Consider the following 21,041-nt stretch of genomic DNA (forward strand, 5'->3'; position numbering starts at 1 on the left):
TATTGTAATCCACACAAAGGCTTTGGCATAGTCAATAAAGCAAAAATAGATGTTTTTCTGGAATTCTCTTGCTTTTTTGATGATCCAGTGGATGTTGGCAGTTTGATCTCTGGTTCCTCTGCCTTTTCTAAAACCAGCTTGAACATCTGGAAGTTCATGGTTCATGTATTCCTAAAGCCTGGCTTGGAGAATTTTGAGCATTACTTTACTAGGGTGTGAGATGAGTGCAACTGTGTGTTAGTTTGAGCATTCTTTGGCATTGCCTTTCTTTGGGATGGAATGAAAGCTGACCTTTTCCAGTCCTGTGGCCACTGCTGAGTTTTCCAAATTTGCTGGCATATTGAGTGCAGCACTTTCACAGCATCATCTTTTAGGATTTGAAAGCTCAACTTGAATTCCATCACCTCCACTAGCTTTGTTCATAGTGATGCTTCCTAAGGCCCACTTGACTTCACATTCCAGGATGTCTGGCTCTAGGTGAGCCAGACCACACCATCATGATTATCTGGGTCGTGAAGATCTTTTTTGTACAGTTCTTCTGTATATTCTTGACACCTCTTCTTAATATCTTCTGCTTCTGTTAGGTCCACACCATTTCTGTCCTTTTTTGAGCCCATCTTTGCATGAAATGTTCCCTTGGTATCTCTAATTTTCTTGACAAGATCTCTAGTCTTTCCCATTCTATTGTTTTCCTCTATTTCTTTGCATTGATCACTGAGGAAGGCTTTCTTATCTCTCCTTGCTATTCTTTGGAACTCTGCATTCAAATGGGTAGAGATTTCCTTTTCTCCTTTGCTTTTTGCTTTCCTTCTTTTCACAGCTATTTGCAAGGCCTCCTCAGACAGCCATTTTGCTTTTTTGCATTTCTTTTTCTTGGGGCTGAAACTCCAATACTTTGGCCACCTGATGCAAAGAGCTGACTCATTTGAAAAGACCCTGATGCTGGGGAAGATTGAGGGCAGGAGGAAAAGGGGACGACAGAGGATGAGATGGTTGGATGGCATCACCCACTCAATGGACATGGGTTTAGATGGACTCCAGGAGTTGGTGATGGACAGGGATGCCTGGTGTGCTGCAGTTCATGGGGTCGCAGAGAGTCAGACACAGCTGAGTGACTGAACTTGAGCAATCTTTTTATGTATTTGCTTCTCCTCCTGTGATTTTTTCCTTTCCAATAGATTGTTGCTTCTTTTCTACTTAGAGAAGACCCTTTAATATTTATTTTCAGTTCAGTTCAGTTTAATTGCTCAGTCTTGTCCGACTCTTTGCGACCCCATGAATCGCAGCACGCCAGGCGTCCCTGTCCATCACCAACTCCCGGAGTTCACTCAGACTCACGTCCATCGAGTCAGTGATGCCATCCAGCCATCTCATCCTCTGTTGTCCCCTTCTCCTCCTGTCCCCAATCCCTCCCAGCATCAGAGTCTTTTCCAATGAGTCAACTCTTTGCATAAGGTGGCCAAAGTACTGGAGTTTCAGCTTTAGCATCATTCTTTCCAAAGAAATCCCAGGGCTGATCTTCTGAATGGACTGGTTGGATCTCCTGCAGTCCAAGGGACTCTCAAGAGTCTTCTCCAACACCATAGTTCAAAAAAAGCATCAGTTCTTCAGTGCTCAGCTTTCTTCACAGTCCAACTCTCACATCCATACATGACCACTGGAAAAACCATAGCCTTGACTATATGGACCTTAAGGTTGGTTTAATATTGCTCAATTCTTTTAGTTTTTGTTTGTCTGAGAAATTCTTTATCGTTTTCTATTCTAAATGATAATCTTTCTGCGTAGAGTATCCTACTTTGAAATTTTTCTCTTTCAGGTTTGAATATATGATGCCATTTCCTAGAAGTGGTGATCATCATATTCATAATTTACCAATGCTATAAACCTAACTAACGAGAAGCCCTGGTGGCTCAGTGGTAAAGAATCTGCCTGCCAAGACAGGAGACATGGGATCAAACCCTAGGTCAGGAAGAGCCCTTGGAGGAGGAAATGGCAACCCACTCCATATTCTTGCCTGGAAACATCCATGGACAGAGGAACCTGGTGGGCTACAGTCCATGCAGTCGCAAGGAATCAGACACAAGTGAGCACACAAGCCTAGCTAATAAGCATAGGCCTTTCAAGGGGCTGACTAAATTGTTCTGTCTGAAAGCCTGATTGATTTTTAAGCAAAATTTACTGGAAACATTTTGATTAGACATATTCCAGTTTTTCATCTCCTCTTACATAAAAAAAAATTAAGATTTATGCTGTGCTACACAACTTAGTGACTAAACCACCACTACCACCACTTATTTATGCTTGTTATTAAAATGGGATATGTTTACAGCATCCCTACATTTCCAGATCAGAAACTTAGCCACATAATTATTTAGAATCTATTTTTTGGAGGATTCTGTCTAATGTCTACAGAAGTAGGAGCTATTTTTACCATAAAGGGGCCAAAAGTCCACTTGGATAATGAGAAAAACTTTACATGAAAGCAAAATCTAAGGGCCATAAATAAAGGAGTCTTCAAAAGAATGAGCAATTGCTTCCAGCTAGAGGGGAACATAGGATCCCCTTAAGAGTAGAGTTTGAGCTAAGCTTAGTGAGACAGGTGGACATGTTAGCTGGGAAACAAGTGAAGCAGCAGCAATTTGAAATGAAAGAAGGATACAGATAAAGGCACAATTTGGTCCTCTTTTCCTCTTCATAATACTGGACTTCAGGCCAAAGTTTGTTTGGTTTCAACATTGAGTCCCATTATTTCTGGACCTTAACAGAGGACCATGGCCTCCAATGTGTCCTATTGATGCAGTTAAGGAAGATAATGAGAGGTTCTGATGAATAATTTTGCTCTGCTGCTTGCTAAGTCACTTCAGTCGTGTCCGACTCTGTGTGACCCCAGAGACGGCAGCCTACCAGGCTCCCCCATCCCTGGGATTCTCCAGGCAAGAACACTGGAGTGGGTTGCCATTTCCTTCTCCTAGACTTGGTAAAAAAAAAAAAAAGTAGCCTTTTGTCTCTCTTCTTTTCTACCTGGGGTTTTGTTAGAGAGCATCTGGTATGTGTTTAAGATGCCCACAGTGTGGAACTGCCACCACCAAAGAAGTTGACAGGACCCAATTCTTATTATTATATGAGCACGACTACACCCATGTCTATGTTGGGCCTTAATTTGTCTTTCAAGAATCAACCTTCCATCCCCTCCCTTTAGTAGTTACCATTTCATTTTACAGTTGAGGTTAGGTCTGCCTGGCAAAAAACAAACTGTTTTGCTTTGGTTTTTAAAAGACTTTCCTTCAACTTGAAGTAAGAGAAAAATAGAATTGAATAAAAAAGCTGCGCAAAATTAGACTAAGACAAACTTGAACATTTGCAGTGCACTGTGGAGCATCCATGTCTATGAAAGGACATAGAGCTCTCTGTAGAGAGCTGTCCTGAGGCATGAGTTTTTGGTGAGCCTCCGGGTCATGTTGGCAACACAGAGAAATGTGTTCACATTAATCCTTGCTTCTAGGATAGTTAGTGGCCAAGCACATTCATAACTTCATTCTACCACCTTAGTCCTGGGTGATAGGGGGTAAATTACTTAACCTCTATGGTCCCTTGTTTTCCACAAGTGATGATTATGAGAATTCAGTGAGTTATTAAAAAGTATTTAGAAGAGATACTGGAAACATCTGATAAGTTATTTTCAAAAACACTTTCCCAAGGAGCCACACATGAATAATAATGAGCTTCTATGGACCTACTGAACCTATTGCAAAATTGAATCTCTTTGGTAAGCACAGAGCAACTTACCATGCACGAGTCAACTGTGCCAGACTCATAGCCAGCACAGATCATCCGGTTGGTGATGGTCTTCATGTCAAAGTAGGACTGACACTGCTCCAGAGAAATAATGCGTACTTCTCCCTCTTGCAGCTTAAAAGGCACTGGATTTTTTTAAAAAAGGGAAAGAAATAAAACATGAGGGTAAAATGACTCAAAAATTAGGCTAGTCATATAGGAAATCATTACATGTTTATATCAAGAAAACCATATTCTTAGAATGTTATTTCAAAGACAAAGCTTATTTAGAATCAAAATTTTCCAATTAGAAGTGCTGATAGCAGTCATTCCATTAGTCAAGTGCCTCCATTTTGTTAATGAGAAAATGGAGGCACAGACTGGTTAAGTAACCTGGCTCATGGATTCCCTTTCATTTTTTACAAATGGGTTTTCTAATTTATTTTTTGTGTTTTGGTTGCACTACACAGCATGCAGGATGGATCCTCCACCAGATATGGAACCCAGGCCTCTGCAGTGTAAGCACTGAATCTTAACCACTGGCCCCACCAGGAAACTGCCTCCCTCTCTTATTACATGCGGCAACATAAACAATAGGTATTACAATGAAAATAATCAAGCCAGAGCTCTGCCCCAGATGGGAGGCTGCCAGCTCTGTGACAGCTCAGCCTGTGAGTCCATTCTGCTAAAGTTTAGATCATCTGTTCAGAGTAACAGGGGAATGGTTGTCCCATCCTTGGTTTAAACAATGTTATCTCACCATGTGCTACAGTAGCCATCATTAGATCAGAACCTTTAATCCTAGAAGATATGTCAGAAAGATGTCCAAAGGGAAAAGTGTCCCTTATGTGAGCAGAGAAAATGTGTGAATTCCAGCTTGCCTGAAAGTTCTTGCCTGGGAAATCCCATGGACGGGGGCCCTGGCAGGCTACAGTTACGAAGAGTCAAACACGACTTGGTGGCTAAACAACAACAAAAGGTGGATAACAGGACACCGATATGTATCATCATCCCTGAGAGCTGCAGTACTACACTGACATAGTTGGCATGGCCAGTGCTTACTATTAAAGAAAATAGCAGTTAAATTCTTACTCTAAACTTTTAACAGGTCAAGCAAAGTAAGAGCCCTTTACAGGCAGCTGAGAGACAGCAGTACAAATTTCTAAATTTCTGTATGTTCTCAATGGTGAAAAACAGTATTTCCTCTGAGATCAGAAACAAGACAAAAATGTCTACTTTCGCCACTATTATTCACCATAGTTTTGAAAGTCCTAGCCACGGCTATCAGAGAAGACAAAAGGAATCCACATTGGAAAAGAAGAAAAAACTCTGACTGTTTGCAAAGTCGCTCAGTCTTGTCCGACTCTTTGCGACCTCATGGACTGTAGCCTACCAGACTCCTCCATCCATGGGATTTTCCAGGCAAGAGTACTGGAGTGGGTTGCCATTTCTTTCTCCAGGGGATCTTCCCAACCCAGGGATGGAACCCTGTCTCCCGTATTGCAGGCAGGTGCTTTAACTTCTGAGCTACCAGGGAAACCCTGATATTATACATAGAAAATTCTAAAGATGCTACCAGAAAACTACTAGAGCTAATCAATGAATTCAGTAAAGGTGCAGGATACAAAATTAATACACAGAAATTTCTTGGCTTCCTATACACAAACAACACAAACAACAAAAGATCAGGAACAGAAATCAGGGAAATGATCACATTTACCATCTCATCAAAAAGAATAAAATACCTAGGAATAAACCTACCTAAGGAAACAAAAGACATGTACTCAGAAAACTGTAAGACACTAATGAAAGAAATCAAAGATAACACAAACAGATGGAGAGATAATCCACATTCTTGGATTGGAAGAATCAACATTGTCAAAATGACTATCCTACCTAAAGCAATCTAGATTCAATACAATCCCTATCAAGGCAGGGATAACTGATCTTGCATGTCAGCTCCAAGCATCTGTAGGGGCTCCCTGGAGAAATGAGGTATAGAGAGGGACTTCTGAGGTTTCATTTGGGTTTGCAAGTTTAAGTGCATGACGAAGTATTGACTTCTACAATTTGCGCGGAAGGGGGAGTGACACACGCTATTTGTGACTCTCTAAGTGAAAATGGGAAATGATTACCAAAGGTTAGGAAGTACCCTAGTGTTTTCCAGTTAAAAGCTGAAAGGTAAGTGCTCCCAAGAATCCTGACTTACTTTTGTTGCCCATGTGTCCCCAGCCTGTGATATAGCAGTAAGAATCAGGTTCTAAGGACTGATCCGGGCTGGGTAAGCAGACTGGTCGGACGTAGCTTGTTTCATTGATGTCTTGGCTTAGCTCCACTATGCTGATGTCGTAGTCCACCACCGCTCGACTGTAGCGAGGATGCAGGATGATGGTCTTCACAAGGCGCATCTGCATGAATGTTGATGGGTGGTCTAGGTTATTGATGCCAAACACCACTTTCCAAACGGCAGCATTCTCTCTCCTAAAATAATGATCCAAGAGCTATTAGCATCTTAAACTGTGATTTATCTTTTAAAATTTATATATGATTTTTAAATATTTTTTTGTAAATAATGGCTCTCTCCACTCCCATATCCCATGTATTCTTATAAAAATTTATATAACACTTGAGCAATTGGTAAATATCATATTGTTGTGGAAAGCAAAGCTTGGGCTTCCTAAATGGGGCTGCTCTGGAAAATAACACTTGTTCACTTTGAAAGGGAGACAGAGTAGTTACTTGCTTCATTGACTGGGAAAGATGATGAAAAGTCATGAAGAAGAGACAGGAGAAAAAAAATAAAAGAGAATGAAAACCGGAGGTTAAGTGATCCCTCCAAGAAGGACCCAGTGCATCAGAGAAATGTCAAGTTTTCAAGGAAGGCTTCTGAAAATTTCAAGCTAGCAACTTAAAAAAAAGGTCACCTACAACTTATAATGGGTAGTCTCAGACATCACTGCTTTTGAACACTTGACAGGAATAGTCTATCTAATTCCACTTTAAAACACCTTCCCACTTGACTTCGAGAACTCCCCATGCTCCAGAATTTCCTCCTGTCTCTGGGACCTCTTCCTCTCTGTTGCGTCCTCCTCCTCTGCTCTCAGTGTCTTCACTGAAGTGACCCAGAGCTCTGGCTTTAGTCTTCTCATTCTTCACTTACCCCTTTGAAGAGCTTACTTAGTCAGATGGCTTTAAATGCCAACCAAATGGCATTTGTAACTTTCAAATGTGTATCTCCAGCTCCATCCTCTCCTTTGAGCTATAGAATCCATTCTACAGTTATTTGCTATTTACAGCCACCCATTACGCAATATTGGATCATCTCTCTTACACACAGCACTGAATGCGTCAGCAAGTCTTCACTGCTCCACTTTCAAATATATCCTGAATCTTGTTTCCCCTTCTGCCACCACTACAGTCCTAATCTAAGCTACTCACCTCTCCCAAACGGTGGCCCTTCTTTTACTCTTAACCCCATAACCTAGTCTCCTCACACAGAGTGACCTTTTCAAAACTAAAATTATATAAAATTTGTTTCCTGTTCATAATTCTTTTCAGATTCTTTTCCATTATAGGTCATTAAAAGATATTGAATATAGTTTCATGTGCTATACAGTAGGTCCTTATATAGTCAGTATTTGAAAATAACTAAATAGAATATAGCCTTTAAAAATTATGAATTGCTATGTTGTACACCTGAAACTTATACTGTACATCAATTATACCTCAATAAAATTGATATTATTTGAATATATATAATACCCATATAGAGACAAATATACCTCTATAGATATATAGATATTGTGCTGGGGATTTCAGTAACGAGCAAGAAAGATACAAACTTTAGGACTGAGTGAAGATATACAATAAAAGAAACTATTATAATAAAATGCAAAAAGTGCTACAGCATGAACATTACAGGATAATGTTACAAAATTGTTTTACTTTTTTTTTTTTTTTTACTTTACAGTACTGTATTGGTTTTGCCATACATCAACATGAATCCGCCACGGGTGTACATGAGTTCCCAATCCTGAACCCCCCTCCCACCTCCCTCCCCATACCATCTCTCTGGGTCATCCTAGCACACCAGCCCCAAGCATCCTGTATCCTGTGTCTAACCTAGACTGGCAATTCGTTTCTTACATGATATTATACATGTTGTTTTTCATTAAATAAAACCATCTGTTACAGAACATGTCATTCTTTCTCCTTTTCTTCCTTCCTTCCCTCTCTCTCTTTCCCTGTTCCATTTTTCAGTTTAGAGGAGTAAGCATATGACCATCTGAGAAATTCAACACTCACTCAAATTCTATTGTTTAAGACCTCTGAAATAGAACAATTATTGATCTCAAATGTCTACCTATTTAATAGCTTCTTACCTCAATTCAAAGCTACTAAATTTTGGTTACAAAAAATATTCATCTATCTGCTTAAATCACAGGTGGTATGACAAATAGTTGAACACTGCAAACTATTTGGAACAAAATGAAATTGAGTAAACTTTACAGACTTAATTGCTATATCCCGGTTAATGTAATTCTAACAGTAAAACGTGTTAATAAAACTGCTAAACGTTATTATATTCAGTAGCCTCTTGTGACACAAGCTACTGTCAGTTCAGTTCAGTTCAGTTCAGTCGCTCAGTCGTGTCCAACTCTTTGCAACCCCATGAATTGCAGCACACCAGGCCTCCCTGTCCATCACCAACTCCTGGAGTTCACTCAGACCCACGTCCATCGAGTCAGTGATGCCATCCAGCTATCTCATCCTCTGTCTTCCCCTTCTCCTCCTGCCCCCAATCCCTCGCAGCATCAGAGTCTTTTCCAATGAGTCAACTCTTCACATGAGGTGGCCAAAGTACTGGAGTTTCAGCTTTAGCATCATTCCCTCCAAAGAAATCCCAGGGCTGATCTCCTTCAGAATGGTCTGGTTGGATCTCCTTGCAGTCCAAGGGACTCTCAAGAGTCTTCTCCAACACCACAGTTCAAAAGCATCAATTCTTCAGCACTCAGCCTTCTTCACAGTCCAACTCTCACATCCATACATGACCACTGGAAAAACCATAGCCTTGACTAGATGGACCTTTGTTGGCAAAGCAATGTCTCTGCTTTTCAATATGCTATCTAGGTTGGTCATAACTTTTCTTCCAAGGAGTAAGCGTCTTAATTTCATGGCTGCAGTCACCATCTGCAGTGATTTTGGAGCTCCCCAAAATAAAAGTCTTGACACTGTTTCCACTGCTTCCCTATCTATTTCCCATAAAGTGGTGGGACCAGATGCCATGATCTTCATTTTCTGAATGTTGAGCTTTAAGCCAACTTTTTCACTCTCCTCTTTCACTTTCATCAAGAGGCTTTTTAGTTCCTCTTCTCTTTCTGCCCTAAGGGTGGTGTCATCTGCATATGTGCGGTTATTGATATTTCTCCCGGAAATCTTGATTCCAGCTTGTGCTTCTTCCAGCCCAGGGATTTTCATGATGTACTCTGCATAGAAGTTAAATAAGCAGGGTGACAATATACAGCCTTGACGTACTCCTTTTCCTATTTGGAACCAGTCTGTTGTTCCATGTCCAGTTCTAACTGTTTCTTCCTGACCGTCATTATGGCATTAATACCCACCAAAAGGAAACAAACAAACAAAAAAAAAAACAGGAAATACATATACTTCAATATTCAGTAAGGACATTGTTCTATTTTCCTTTTTGTTAAGATCATGGCATCTGGTCCTATCACTTCATGGGAAATAGATGGAGAAACAGTGGAAACAGTGTCAGACTTTATTTTTCTGGGCTCCAAAATCACTGCAGATGGTGATTGCAGCCATGAAATTAAAAGACGCTTACTCCTTGGAAGAAAAGTTATGATCAACCTAGATAGCATATTCAAAAGCAGAGACATTACTTTTGCAACAAAGGTCCATCTAGTCAAGGCTATGGTTTTTCCTGTGGTCATGTGTGGATGTGAGAGTTGGACTGTGAAGAAAGCTGAGCACTGAAGAATTGATGCGTTTGAACTGTGGTGTTGGAGAAGACTCTTGAGAGTACCTTGGACTGCAAGGAGATCCAACCAGTCCACTGAAGGAGATCAGCCCTGGGATTTCTTTGGAAGGAATGATGCTGAAGCTGAAACTCCAGTACTTTGGCCACCTCATGCGAAAAGCTGACTCATTGGAAAAGACTCTGATGCTGGGAGGGATTGGGGGCAGGAGGAGAAGGGGTCGACAGAGGATGAGATGGCTGGATGGCATCACTGACTCGATGGACGTGAGTCTGAGTGAACTCTGGGAGATGGTGATGGACAGGGAGGCCTGGCGTGCTGCAATTCATGGGGTCGCAGAGTCGGACATGACTGAGCGACTGAACTGAACTGATAAGGGGAAAAATAAAGTCTCTTAAGATGTTTTTTCCAAGTCTGGAAAACACCAGGGAAAACAATAACCTGTTGTTCAAAAGGGGTACATGAAGTGAGGGAGGTGTGTAGAAATGCTGTATTAGTATATTAAGTGTGTGCTAGAAAGAATGAGTCATTCCCTTCTGGGTAGAAGCAAAAGAGGACACAGGGCTACATGAAGGCCACACAAATCCAGTTTCAGTAAAAACTACCCAGTAGAGAAACACAGGAACAAGCTATGTTCATGTAGTCCTTTTAGAAAAGAGTTAAGTTGGGCTACAAAGATGAAAACCCAAGTAGAGCAGCTGAAAATCTTCAGCATCAGGGGGATTTTTTTCTCAGTGCTGTCAGACTTCAAAGCAACAGCAGGAAAAACTGGCCAATCCTTAAAGAAATTTGTACAAACATCCTCATGAAGCCAGGTGAAAAAATTCATAATAACAATAAAAAATGACTGAGGAAGGTGTTAAGAGACATTTTTCTCCTTTAATTCTTGCTCTAGATGGCATTTCATTACCAGAAGTTCACATTTAATTTGCTTCATGTTTATACTCCTGTCTTAACGATGAATAGACATTATGGATAATGTTGAGATAATATGATTTCAACTCCTAATTCTTCAGTGATCACTCTAGACAGAATACACAACTACTTATATACTTCAGATACATTATGATGTCCAGGGGAGTTTATACAGAATTGAAGGCACAAGGTCTCTGGACACAATAACCAATTTCAGTTTGCAATCTGCCACACTCAACTCTAGCTTAAACATAAACTCACCACATTTTCACTTAATTCAGCTGGCCAGGTTTAGAGATTATCTTCTATCTTTGCCTTTTCTTAAGAGCACAGAATTTCCCCTTTTTTTCACCCTGAGTTTAATTTGAATAACTTATACTATTTACCCTTTTTCAGAAAATAAAAATAATATTTATAATTAATATTTGTGATAGAAATCACTCTGTTTTACAAGACTTACTCCATAAATAGCACAGCCAGATGGTGACTTGGAAGTATTAATAATTTGAATAGCATCATTACTATTCTACAAATCTTAGAAGCCTCTTACTTTTAATATTGCACATGCCCTTGGTAATTTTTTTAAAGAATTCTTGCAACACACACAGTGAATAGACTTTAGAATAGAGTGACCACAAAACAAATGCATAAAGGGGCTGAGTATCAGTCAATAATAGCAGGTGTCAGACCACAAGACTTGCCGTCTCCAGGGCCATCTGCCTCTCAGCTCCCACTCATGATTGTTGTGTTGGAATGTCCAGTGAGACCTGACCTTCAAATCGCTTCAGAGAAGCCAGAGTTCTGGATTTTATGTAAAGCATACATAGTTTGAAGTGCTGACTGAAAGTTTTTAAATGCATCCAACAAGCAAAAGAGATCAGATCTAGATTCTTCTTTTAGTGTAAGATCTCTGTGGTTTCCAAGTATTTCTACATGTCAGTTAAATCATCTTCTCACCAGTTATGAGGTGTAAATAGGAATGCTTATTCCATTTCACAGTAGAGAAAGCAGTGACTCAGAGCAGATGAGTGATTCATCTAAAGTCACAGAGATACTAAGTAACAGACCAGAAAGCCGTTAAACCTCTAACACAACCTTTATACTAAGCTTCTCTGAAACGAAGAGGAGAGGTCATAGGCATCAGCACAGGAATCAGGTTTTGACCACAGAGGGGAAAGCATGCATGATGGGTGGAAGCTGGCTGATGAGTGATAGGATGGCAGACATCAGGAAGATACCTTCTCTTTCCTGAATGTGTCCCCCAGATATGATGCAGATCTAGCCTTCAATGATGAACTTAAAGAAGTGAACAATTCTATTATCCCAGGGTCCCAAAAAAGCAAGAAAAGGGGATAGTCAGATATACATCCTAGACCTTGAGAATCAGATTTAAGAATATTTTGAAAAAAAGGACAATGTGTCCAGAGATTCTTAAAGCAAGTGCAGCTAAACAGAGAGGGGAGAGTCTGAGTTCCAAATTCTGATTTACCATCACAAATTATTGTAGTAAGAAAATGAATCGGCTAATAAAGTAAATGTAGCAACATATGAATCTCAGAGCTTTGAAACTGGAAAGTTTATCACAGAACAATGGCACAAAATTGCAGCAACTGTCAAAAAGTCTTAGTCATAGAACCCCCTTCCACCATTGCTGGGAATGTAAACTGGTACAGCAACTACAGAGAGCAGTATGGAGGCACCTTAAAAAATGAAAACCAGAGCTACTCTATGATCCTGCAGTCCCACTCCTGGGAATATATCTGGAGAAAACCGTAATTTGAAAAGATACATAAACCCCAATGTTCACTGACACACTCTTTGTAATAGCCAATACATGGACACAACCTAAATGTCCACTGACAGATGAATGGAGAAAGAAATATGAATAATAGTCATAAAAAGAATGAAATAAAATCATTTGCAGCAATATGGATGAAGTGAGAGATTATCATACTAAATCAGAAAGACAGATATCATATGATACTGCTTATATGTAGAATCTAAAAATAAAGTATACAAATGAATGTATAAACAAAACAGAAATAGACTCACAGACACAGAAAACAAACTTATGGTTACCAAAGTGGGGGATAAATTAGGAGTTTGGGATTAATATATACACACAACATGTAAAATAGATAACCAACAAGGATGTACTATTTAAGAAAAGAAGTATACTCAGTATTTTGTAATAATCTATAAGGGAAAAGAATGAATATTATGTATATGTATAACTGAATCACTTGGCTGTACATCTGAAACAAACAAAACATTGTAAATTAACTTATTTCAATAAATTTTGTTTGTGGCCATGCTGTGTGGCTTGTGGGATGTTAGTTCCCTGACCAGTGATTGAATCTGGGCCCCTGGCGGTGGAAGAATGGAGTCCTAACCACTGGACCACCAGGGAATTCCTTCAGTTCAGTTCAGTTCAGTCATGCAGTTGTGTCTGACTCCTTGGGACCCCATGGACTGCAGCACACCAGGGCTCCCTGTCCATCACCAACTCCCAGATTTTACTCAAACTCATGTCAGTTGGGTCAGTGATGCCATCCAGCCATCTCATCCTCTGTCGTCCCCTTCTCCTCCTGCCTTCAATCTTTCCCAGCATCAGGGTCCTTTCAAATGAGTCGGTTCTTTCCAAAAGGTGGCCAAAGTATTGGAGTTTCAGCCTCAGCATCAGTCCTTCAATGAATATTCAGGGCTGATTTCCTTTAGGATGGACTAGTTGGATCTCCTTACAGTCCACGGGACCCTCGAGAGTCTTCTCCAACACCACAGTTCAAAAGCATCAATTCTTCACTGCTCAGCTTTCTTTACAGTCCAACTCTCACATCCATACATGACCACAGGAAAAACCATAGCCTTGATTAGATGGACCTTTGTTGTAAGAGGGGGCTACCCCATGTCCAAGAGCAAAGGGAATTCCTTATACTTCAACAAATCAATCAATAGGGGGAACAAAAAGGAAAAATTAAAATGGCTCTTAGCAAAATAATGTGTGAGAAGAACAAGAAAAGAGGATTTCTATCTGGGTAAATAATTTAATAGTAGTAGTAAACTAAAACAAAGCAAAACTATTTGAACTTTCCTTAACTTCTAATACCTTCATTCAAGGAGAATGATCTTCAGAGAACATCCCAGAAGATTCATCTTCCATGTGATTAAACTTTTAAGTGCTTAGTACATTGAAGTGTAGAGGTGATGCCTGGTCTAAGACTATGGGAGGCGTCAGTAGCAGATAAGGTAATATTTCTAGTTCCACCATAGACTGGGTGGTTTAAACGACAAACAGTTACATCTCATAGTTGTTGAGGTTAGAAGACAAAGATTAGGACGCTAGCAGGGTCAAGTTCTGGTGAAGACTCTCTTCCTTGCTTATAGATGGTGATCTTGATGTATCTTTACAAGGCACAGGGAGAGAGGGCCAACTTTCTTGCTCTTCTAAGGACACTTATGCCATCATGGGGTTTTACCTTCATGACCTAATCACCTCTCAGGGGCCCCAACTCCTAATACCACCCTCTTGGGGGTTGGATATTCAACATGGGAACACAAATGTGCCATCCATAACACACCTGGAGAACTAAAATGTTCAGTATTCTAAAAAAGGAGAAGCTGAAAAAAAAAAAAAGAGAGAGAGAGAGGGAGAAAGAGGTGGGTGGGAGGTAAGTCAGTGACATAAGGATTTTCTTTGTTGTTTTAGAAGAAAAGGGAATAAAGTATTTCAAAAAGGATGTAGCCCTCAAATACTGGGGAGGGTTCCAGTAAGTTGGAAACTGAGAATTGACCGTTGGATTTGACAAGATGGAAGTCACTGAAGACTTTGGTAAGTGCCATTTCAAGTGACCTTGACGAGAGAGCAACCGCAGTGCCCTGAGGTGAGTATAGCAAGCATAGCAGTGGAGACAGCGACTGCAGGAAACTCTGAGGAGTCTTACTGTGAATAATAGCTGAAATGTGGCAATAATTGAAGAGGGGATGCGAAGTCAAGAGAAAGAGGTTTAAGTTGGAACACTGAGACATGTTTACTGAAGCAAATGACCCAGCAAAAGGAAAGAAACAGATGAAAAACAGCAGTGATAATTTGAAAAACCATCTTTGGAAAGATGAATGGGAATATGGTTATCTTTAAATAGAAGCAAGGACACATCCTCCATCATTACTCAAGACAAAGGCTGGAACATGGCCACTGGCATAGATACCTTGTTGGGATTAGGGGTGCAACAAGGCCAAAGATATAATGTTTGTTTTCTCATGAAGAATGAGATGAGACCAGTGGAGGGTGAAGGAAATTTGGGGAGAGAGGAGAAGATGTCAAATAATTGAGAATGGAAAAGTGGCTTTACTGTGAACATATATTGGTGGGTACCACATTGTTAGATGCACATTTGAGATTCATGATCATACATTTGACACGAGCTTAGGTAGCAGTCAGGTGTGTGATATTCTCCAGCAATGGCCAGCTGTTTGGCCACAGGTGCAGAGTATGTGAATAGGTAGCTGCAAGACTAGAAGAAACAATAACTACAAAGGTTGGAAATGGGAGAATTCTTTAATGAGTTTCTGCAAGCCCCGGAAACTATAGGGATTGGCCCAAAGTTTAGGCCACCTGCTTGCCTAGATCCTAGACCCAGACATTTGCCACTGGAGTGGGTAGAATGCAGAGAATGCCTCTTTAGGGACAGAGAAGTTGGGAGCATGGAGTCAGGTCAGGGTCACCACAGTTGCTCACTCTCTGGTGATGCTGGAAAACGGCACCCCCAGGAGACATGTGGATTCCAAATGGAGAATACCTGTTTTAGTGGACATCAGTACTTGATGGGAATGGATCAAATCTCTCAAGGTGACAGAATGGAAAGAACAGACTGTAAATAACTGGCATCGTTTATAAGCACCTAGAAGATAAAGAAGTGACCATGAGGATATCATGTGGGCTCAGTAATAAAAAGTCAGACCCAGCCATCACTTCTTCTCCTGATTGTATTAAAACACTGTTAGATCAGGACAGGTGGGGGAGCACAAGGGTTTTGTTCTATGGGGAATGAGAAAGAGAGCTGTCCGGAGTATTATTAAGAGTCCAGTGGGTGCTGAAAGTCAGACATGACACTAAACTGCATGGTTGGGTAAATGTCTCAGTTCTAAAGAGCATAAGATTGAACATGTGCTATTCACATTGACTCTTAGTTAGAGGTCCACCTGATGTGTATGGCAGAAAGACGTAGGGGTAAAGAAGTTGAAGGTCCTGATGGGAGAACTGAAGTAATGATCCCAGGGAACTAGGTTAGCTGGGGAAAGAAAAAGAGATGAGGAAGAGGCAGATGGACTGAAATAATAGGAGACATACAAATAAGCAAATGCAAGTCTTGGAGTAAAGAACTGGTGTGGTAGAAATCAAGATTTGGGTTACCTGGCAGGGTTAAGTGTTGCGATCATATAGTAAAAGGATAGTTTTTCATGCAGGCTTCCTGGAGAGGAATCAGACACTTCTGAAAATTATGAGTTGTGTGCCAGCCTAGGAAGTTCATCCTTTAGTCTTTTGGAGATGGAATTAGGGAGGAAAATTGCTTGTTAAATTGCCCCTGAAACTCAATGTCTTTCTTTCTTAGAACTGTGGAAGTTTAATTTTTATTAGGGCATTTGTGACTTCATCTAATCCACTTAGTACCTCATGTTTTTAATTTTCCTTTGGGATTTTAAAATACTTCTCCATGGAAGAGCAAGACAACATTGTCTCCCCCCTCCCCCATGAATATAATTAAAAGAGACAGGCTTGCAAAGACCTACTGACAGGTCACACTGGGCCCTGCCAAAGTATGGGATCAGGATATGAAGCAAATCCCATTAATTATAACAATCAATGATTCCTCCAGAGAGTAAGGCTTACAATTAGAGGTTCTCAAAAACTTTTGAGGCCACTGGAGAGACTGTAAAATAAAATCAAAGACATAGCACCCATTCAAGCAAAGACTTGCTTGATATTGGGCAATTTCTAACTTTGTATGGATAGGCCAGGCCCCACTTGACATCTGTGAAATTCAGTTCTACAAAAGTTCATCAGGACTTTTGACAGAATATCCATGTTCTTAATTATAAACACATATTTCTTCTCTGTTGCAAGGTTCCTCCTTCACTTCACAGGTCTGTCAGTGGATTTGACGGAAAGAAGGAACTTGGATACCACATGTGGAAATGACAAAAGGGGCCCATGAACTGAATGAAATCGCGTATAAAGGGTGTTGTTCCTTTAAAGAGCTGTTGGATTCATTTAGGTAATCATCTTTTGATGAAGGCGCTTGCTAGCACAATCTTCTGCTTATCAAGGAGTTATAAATCAGAACTGGAAAAGACATCTGGAAACATCTGGCCCTTTCCAAAGCAATAACATTCCAATGTATTTCCTGACATACTACACAGACTCTTCCTATCATTTGGTGTTGCTCTTACACATTAAAAGTTCTCAAGAGGAGGTTCTGGTTTGACTTTTTACACTATATTTTCCCCAAAAGAGCAATCAAATAGCTAGACATACACATTTCCCTTTTATAATCAATTCTCATGTTATATTCTAATTATTTGTTTAGATGTCTGTCTCCTCACTGGGTTAGAATTTCAAGAAATTAAAGATGTACTCATTTCTTTAACCCCCACATGAAGATGAATATATGTTCTGGGACTCTATCCTGTAGAAACAAGGGTACTAATAGGTGAGTAGCTTTGTATAAGAAGATGTATTGCAGTGTTGTTAAAATGAGAGTAAACTGGGACTAAGGTGAATGTCTATCAACTCAGGAATAATATTAATAGAAAAAGTTATTTTGAGTCTCTGTGATGGAGTGTCATTTAGCTTTGAAGAAGAATGAGCTTGTGCTGCATCCATTGACTTGGAGGGGATGTCCATGATGTACTGCCACGTGAGAAAATCAACCGACAAACAAAAGTACAGAGTGCAACTTCAAATTGTAAAAATAAATGACACCCTGTGAAAAACGGGTGTTTATATCTGTGGAGGAACAATCGCTAGGGGTTACCTTGAGGATGATGAGAAAGTATAAGAGAACGAGTGTGGAAGGAGATAGAAATAGCAAAATGCAAAAATACGCCATAACACTAAGGGAAAAAGTCAGAATGCATGTTTATAGTAATAATATATTAAAAATAAATATTTACCTTTATTGATGTCTTCATTGGTGTCAGGCATAATTCTTAAGGCATTACAGAGACTATTTCAGTTGATGCCTCCACCAACACTGTGAGGTCGGGATTGTTATTTTCCTCATTTCACAGATGAGGAAACTGTAGCTCAGAGAAGTTTATAAATTGACCCATGGTCACACAGTAAATAGCAAAGCTGAGGAAATCCCCAGTGGCTCAGTGGTAAAGAATCTGCCTGCAATGCAGGAGACACAGGAGACAAGGGTCCAGTCCCTGGGTCAGGAAGATCCCCTGGAGAAGGATACGGCAACCCACCCCAGTATTCTTGCCAGGAAAATCCTATGGACAGAGCAGCCTACTACAGTCCATCCATAGTGCCACAAAGAGTAGGGCACGACTGAGTGACTGAGCACAGAGGAAAAATAATAGTAGACTTCCTACAAATTAGTCTGGTTAAATGACAATAACCAATTTAATGAAGTGATAGAATTGTGAGTTTTTGTTTTAAATATCTGTTATTACTTATTATTGCCGTGCTGTGCTTAGTCACTCAGTGATGTCAGACTCTATGCAACATCATGGACTGCCAGGCTTCTCTGTTCATGGGGATTCTCCAGGCAAGAATACTTTTAAATAAAGTAAAATTATTAAAAATAAAGGGAAGAAATGGGAAGGATAGTGGATTTTAAAACAAGTTCTCAAATACTTTGCCATTCCTCTCTGAGAGAAGAGCTCCATGTTTCCGCCCTTTGAATGTGAGTAGGGCTATGACAGCTCTCATCAACCCCATAGCAGAAGGGGGTTGTGCGTCTTTGGTGGCTGGATCAAAAAAGGTGACACAGCTTTCTCCTGACTTCCTGTTTTGGGACTCTTGCTCTGGGGAATGCTAGCCACCAAGCTGTGAGTCCTGCTTGGCAAGAAACACAGGCCCCTGCCAACAGGCACAATCTGCTGCCGGATTTCAAATGGTTCCAGCCTCAGAACCTTAGAACCTTCCAGCAGAGGCCCCTGACATTGCCAAGCAGAGACAAACCACAAGCTATGTCCTGTCTGGATGTCTAACTTCCAGAATCCTCCATGGGCATAAAAAATGGTTGGATTTCATTGTTACTATTGTTGTTATTGCTTGGTTAGGGTTTTGGGGTTTTGTTTTGTTTTTTTTTTTTTGCTCAAAAATTATATAATAACAATCTAAACCAACAAGGACCTTCTTCAGGGATGTTTGTCAATTTGACATAGGTTTCCCATTGATCTTATTTTTCTGCTCCTCTTAGGTATATTTTGATGATTAATTCTATGTGCCAACTGGCTGGACCATGGTGCCCCAACATTTGGCAGACCACCCTCCATAATGTGGGTGGGCCTTACCAGATCAGTTGGAGACCATCATAGAACAAAGACTGATTCCCTCCCAAAGCAAGACAGAGTTGCCAGCCAGCACACTGCCTTTGGACTTTTACTGCAGCTCTTACCCGAGCCTCCTGCATGTCTGCCATCCCTTCAGACTTTAGATTCACCAAACCTCCAGTAACGTTTGCCAATTCCCTGAAAACTCTCTCACTGGTCTGTTTCTCTGGGCAGCCCTAATACACATATTTTCTCTTTTACTCTGCTTCCCAAACTCCTCACCAATTCCTCTAGCCTCCTAATGTCACTATAGTATCCAAGTAAATCCCTGCTGTTTAACTTCATATGCATTTGATGTCTTTAAGAGGGCTAGAAAAGAGACTAATGCTGGCTGAAGAGTCAGTCTTCTTTACTTCCTCCTGCCCCTCCCTCTTCAGGACATAAATCATGATTAGTATACATCTATTGCCAATAAATGAGCATGATAACACCAAGGGCAGAAAAATCTAAGCAGATAAAGGCCTGGGAAGATCAACTGTGACTTCTGCATTGAATTACAGAATGACATATGCCTTTAAGAATGCCCAAATGACAAAAGATCAGATCCAGGCAGAGCAAAAGAAAAGGTGCAGCTTACCCCTCAAAGCAGTGGGCGACCGTCAGAACCCATTTCTTGGCAATGAGGACACAACCACAAATGTGCCCACTGGGTTCACTCTGCAGGGAACACTGCCAGGGCCACCTTCCTGGGCGACTCGTCCGGCCCCCTAGAATCCTCTTGTTCATCCGGGCAGCAGGGCGGCGCCCACAGTCTACCAAGGAGCAGGACAGAGGACAGACAGATGTGACTCACCGCCAAACCCAACTGGGTGCCTGCATCTTCGCTGTCATGTACACGAGATCATTTCTCCCCCTGAGCCAATCCAGTTAGGTTCAGATACCATTGTTACACCACGAATTCTCTCACCTTGCTTAGCACACAGAAGAGAAATCTTACTTCTGCTATAACAGGACTGCCTAGATTTGGAAACAAAAAAATGGCATAATATTAAGTTACGTATTTATTGTTTACTTCAAACACTTTACCAGTGGAAAGCAAGACGCAGGTTGTACTTAAGACAGGAACTCTCAAGTCAGGGCTGTGGTCAGCTATCACTTTGGGATGGAGGTATAGGAAGGATGTACTTTTTTGGTGTATTTAACATCATGATAATACAGTTTCACATTTGTGGGAAGCGAAACTACAGTTAGCCAGGTTTCTCATATCACCTAAGCTGGTTGCACCACCCAGAATATAAACTCAGTGATTTTCAAAGTAGGGAGAGGAAAAGGAAAGAACTAGTCTGCTTCTCAGAACGTGTGGTGAGGAGGGAGCATGTCCAATCTTTATGCTTATAGAGAGGGCGTGCATGTCCAAAAGAAACTGAGAAATGGTTTGAGAGAAATAATGAATTACTTCAAAAAGTTAGAGAACAGACAAAGGAACTGAATATTTAGACTAGAAGAGAATCTTGTAGAGACTTTATTACCTTTTAAAAAACTGTAGTTGATTTACAATATTGTGTTAGTTTCAAGAATACAGCACTGTAATTCAGTAATTTTTTCTGATTCTATTCTATTATAGCTTATGATAAGATGTTGAATATAATCCGTCATGCTATACAGTAGATCTTTGTTGCTTATCTGTTTTATGTACAGTAGTTTGTACCTATCAATCCCATATTCCTAATTTGTCTCTCCCTGCTTTCCCTTTCACCTTTAGTAACCATACATTTGTTTTCTATGTTGCTGAGAACTTCCAGTGTTAAACTATGTATCTATGATTAGCTGACAGGAAGAAGGGGGATTAAA

The 21,041-nt window shown here is 40.5% G+C and overlaps 1 protein-coding gene across 1 annotated transcript in view; it reads right to left on the reverse strand.

Moving 5' to 3' along the window:
- The window catches only part of CORIN (corin, serine peptidase), a 304,969-nt gene that overhangs the window by 7,222 nt on the left and 276,706 nt on the right, over positions 1-21,041 (reverse strand). Inside the window, 4 exon segments of the mRNA XM_052642198.1 lie at positions 3,787-3,920; positions 5,984-6,255; positions 19,828-20,002; positions 20,158-20,207. Coding sequence (XP_052498158.1) covers positions 3,787-3,920; positions 5,984-6,255; positions 19,828-20,002; positions 20,158-20,207 — 631 coding nt within the window.

The sequence above is a fragment of the Budorcas taxicolor genome, chromosome 6, assembly GCF_023091745.1.
Source record: "Budorcas taxicolor isolate Tak-1 chromosome 6, Takin1.1, whole genome shotgun sequence".
In the NCBI taxonomy this organism is placed as follows: Eukaryota; Metazoa; Chordata; class Mammalia; order Artiodactyla; family Bovidae; genus Budorcas; species Budorcas taxicolor.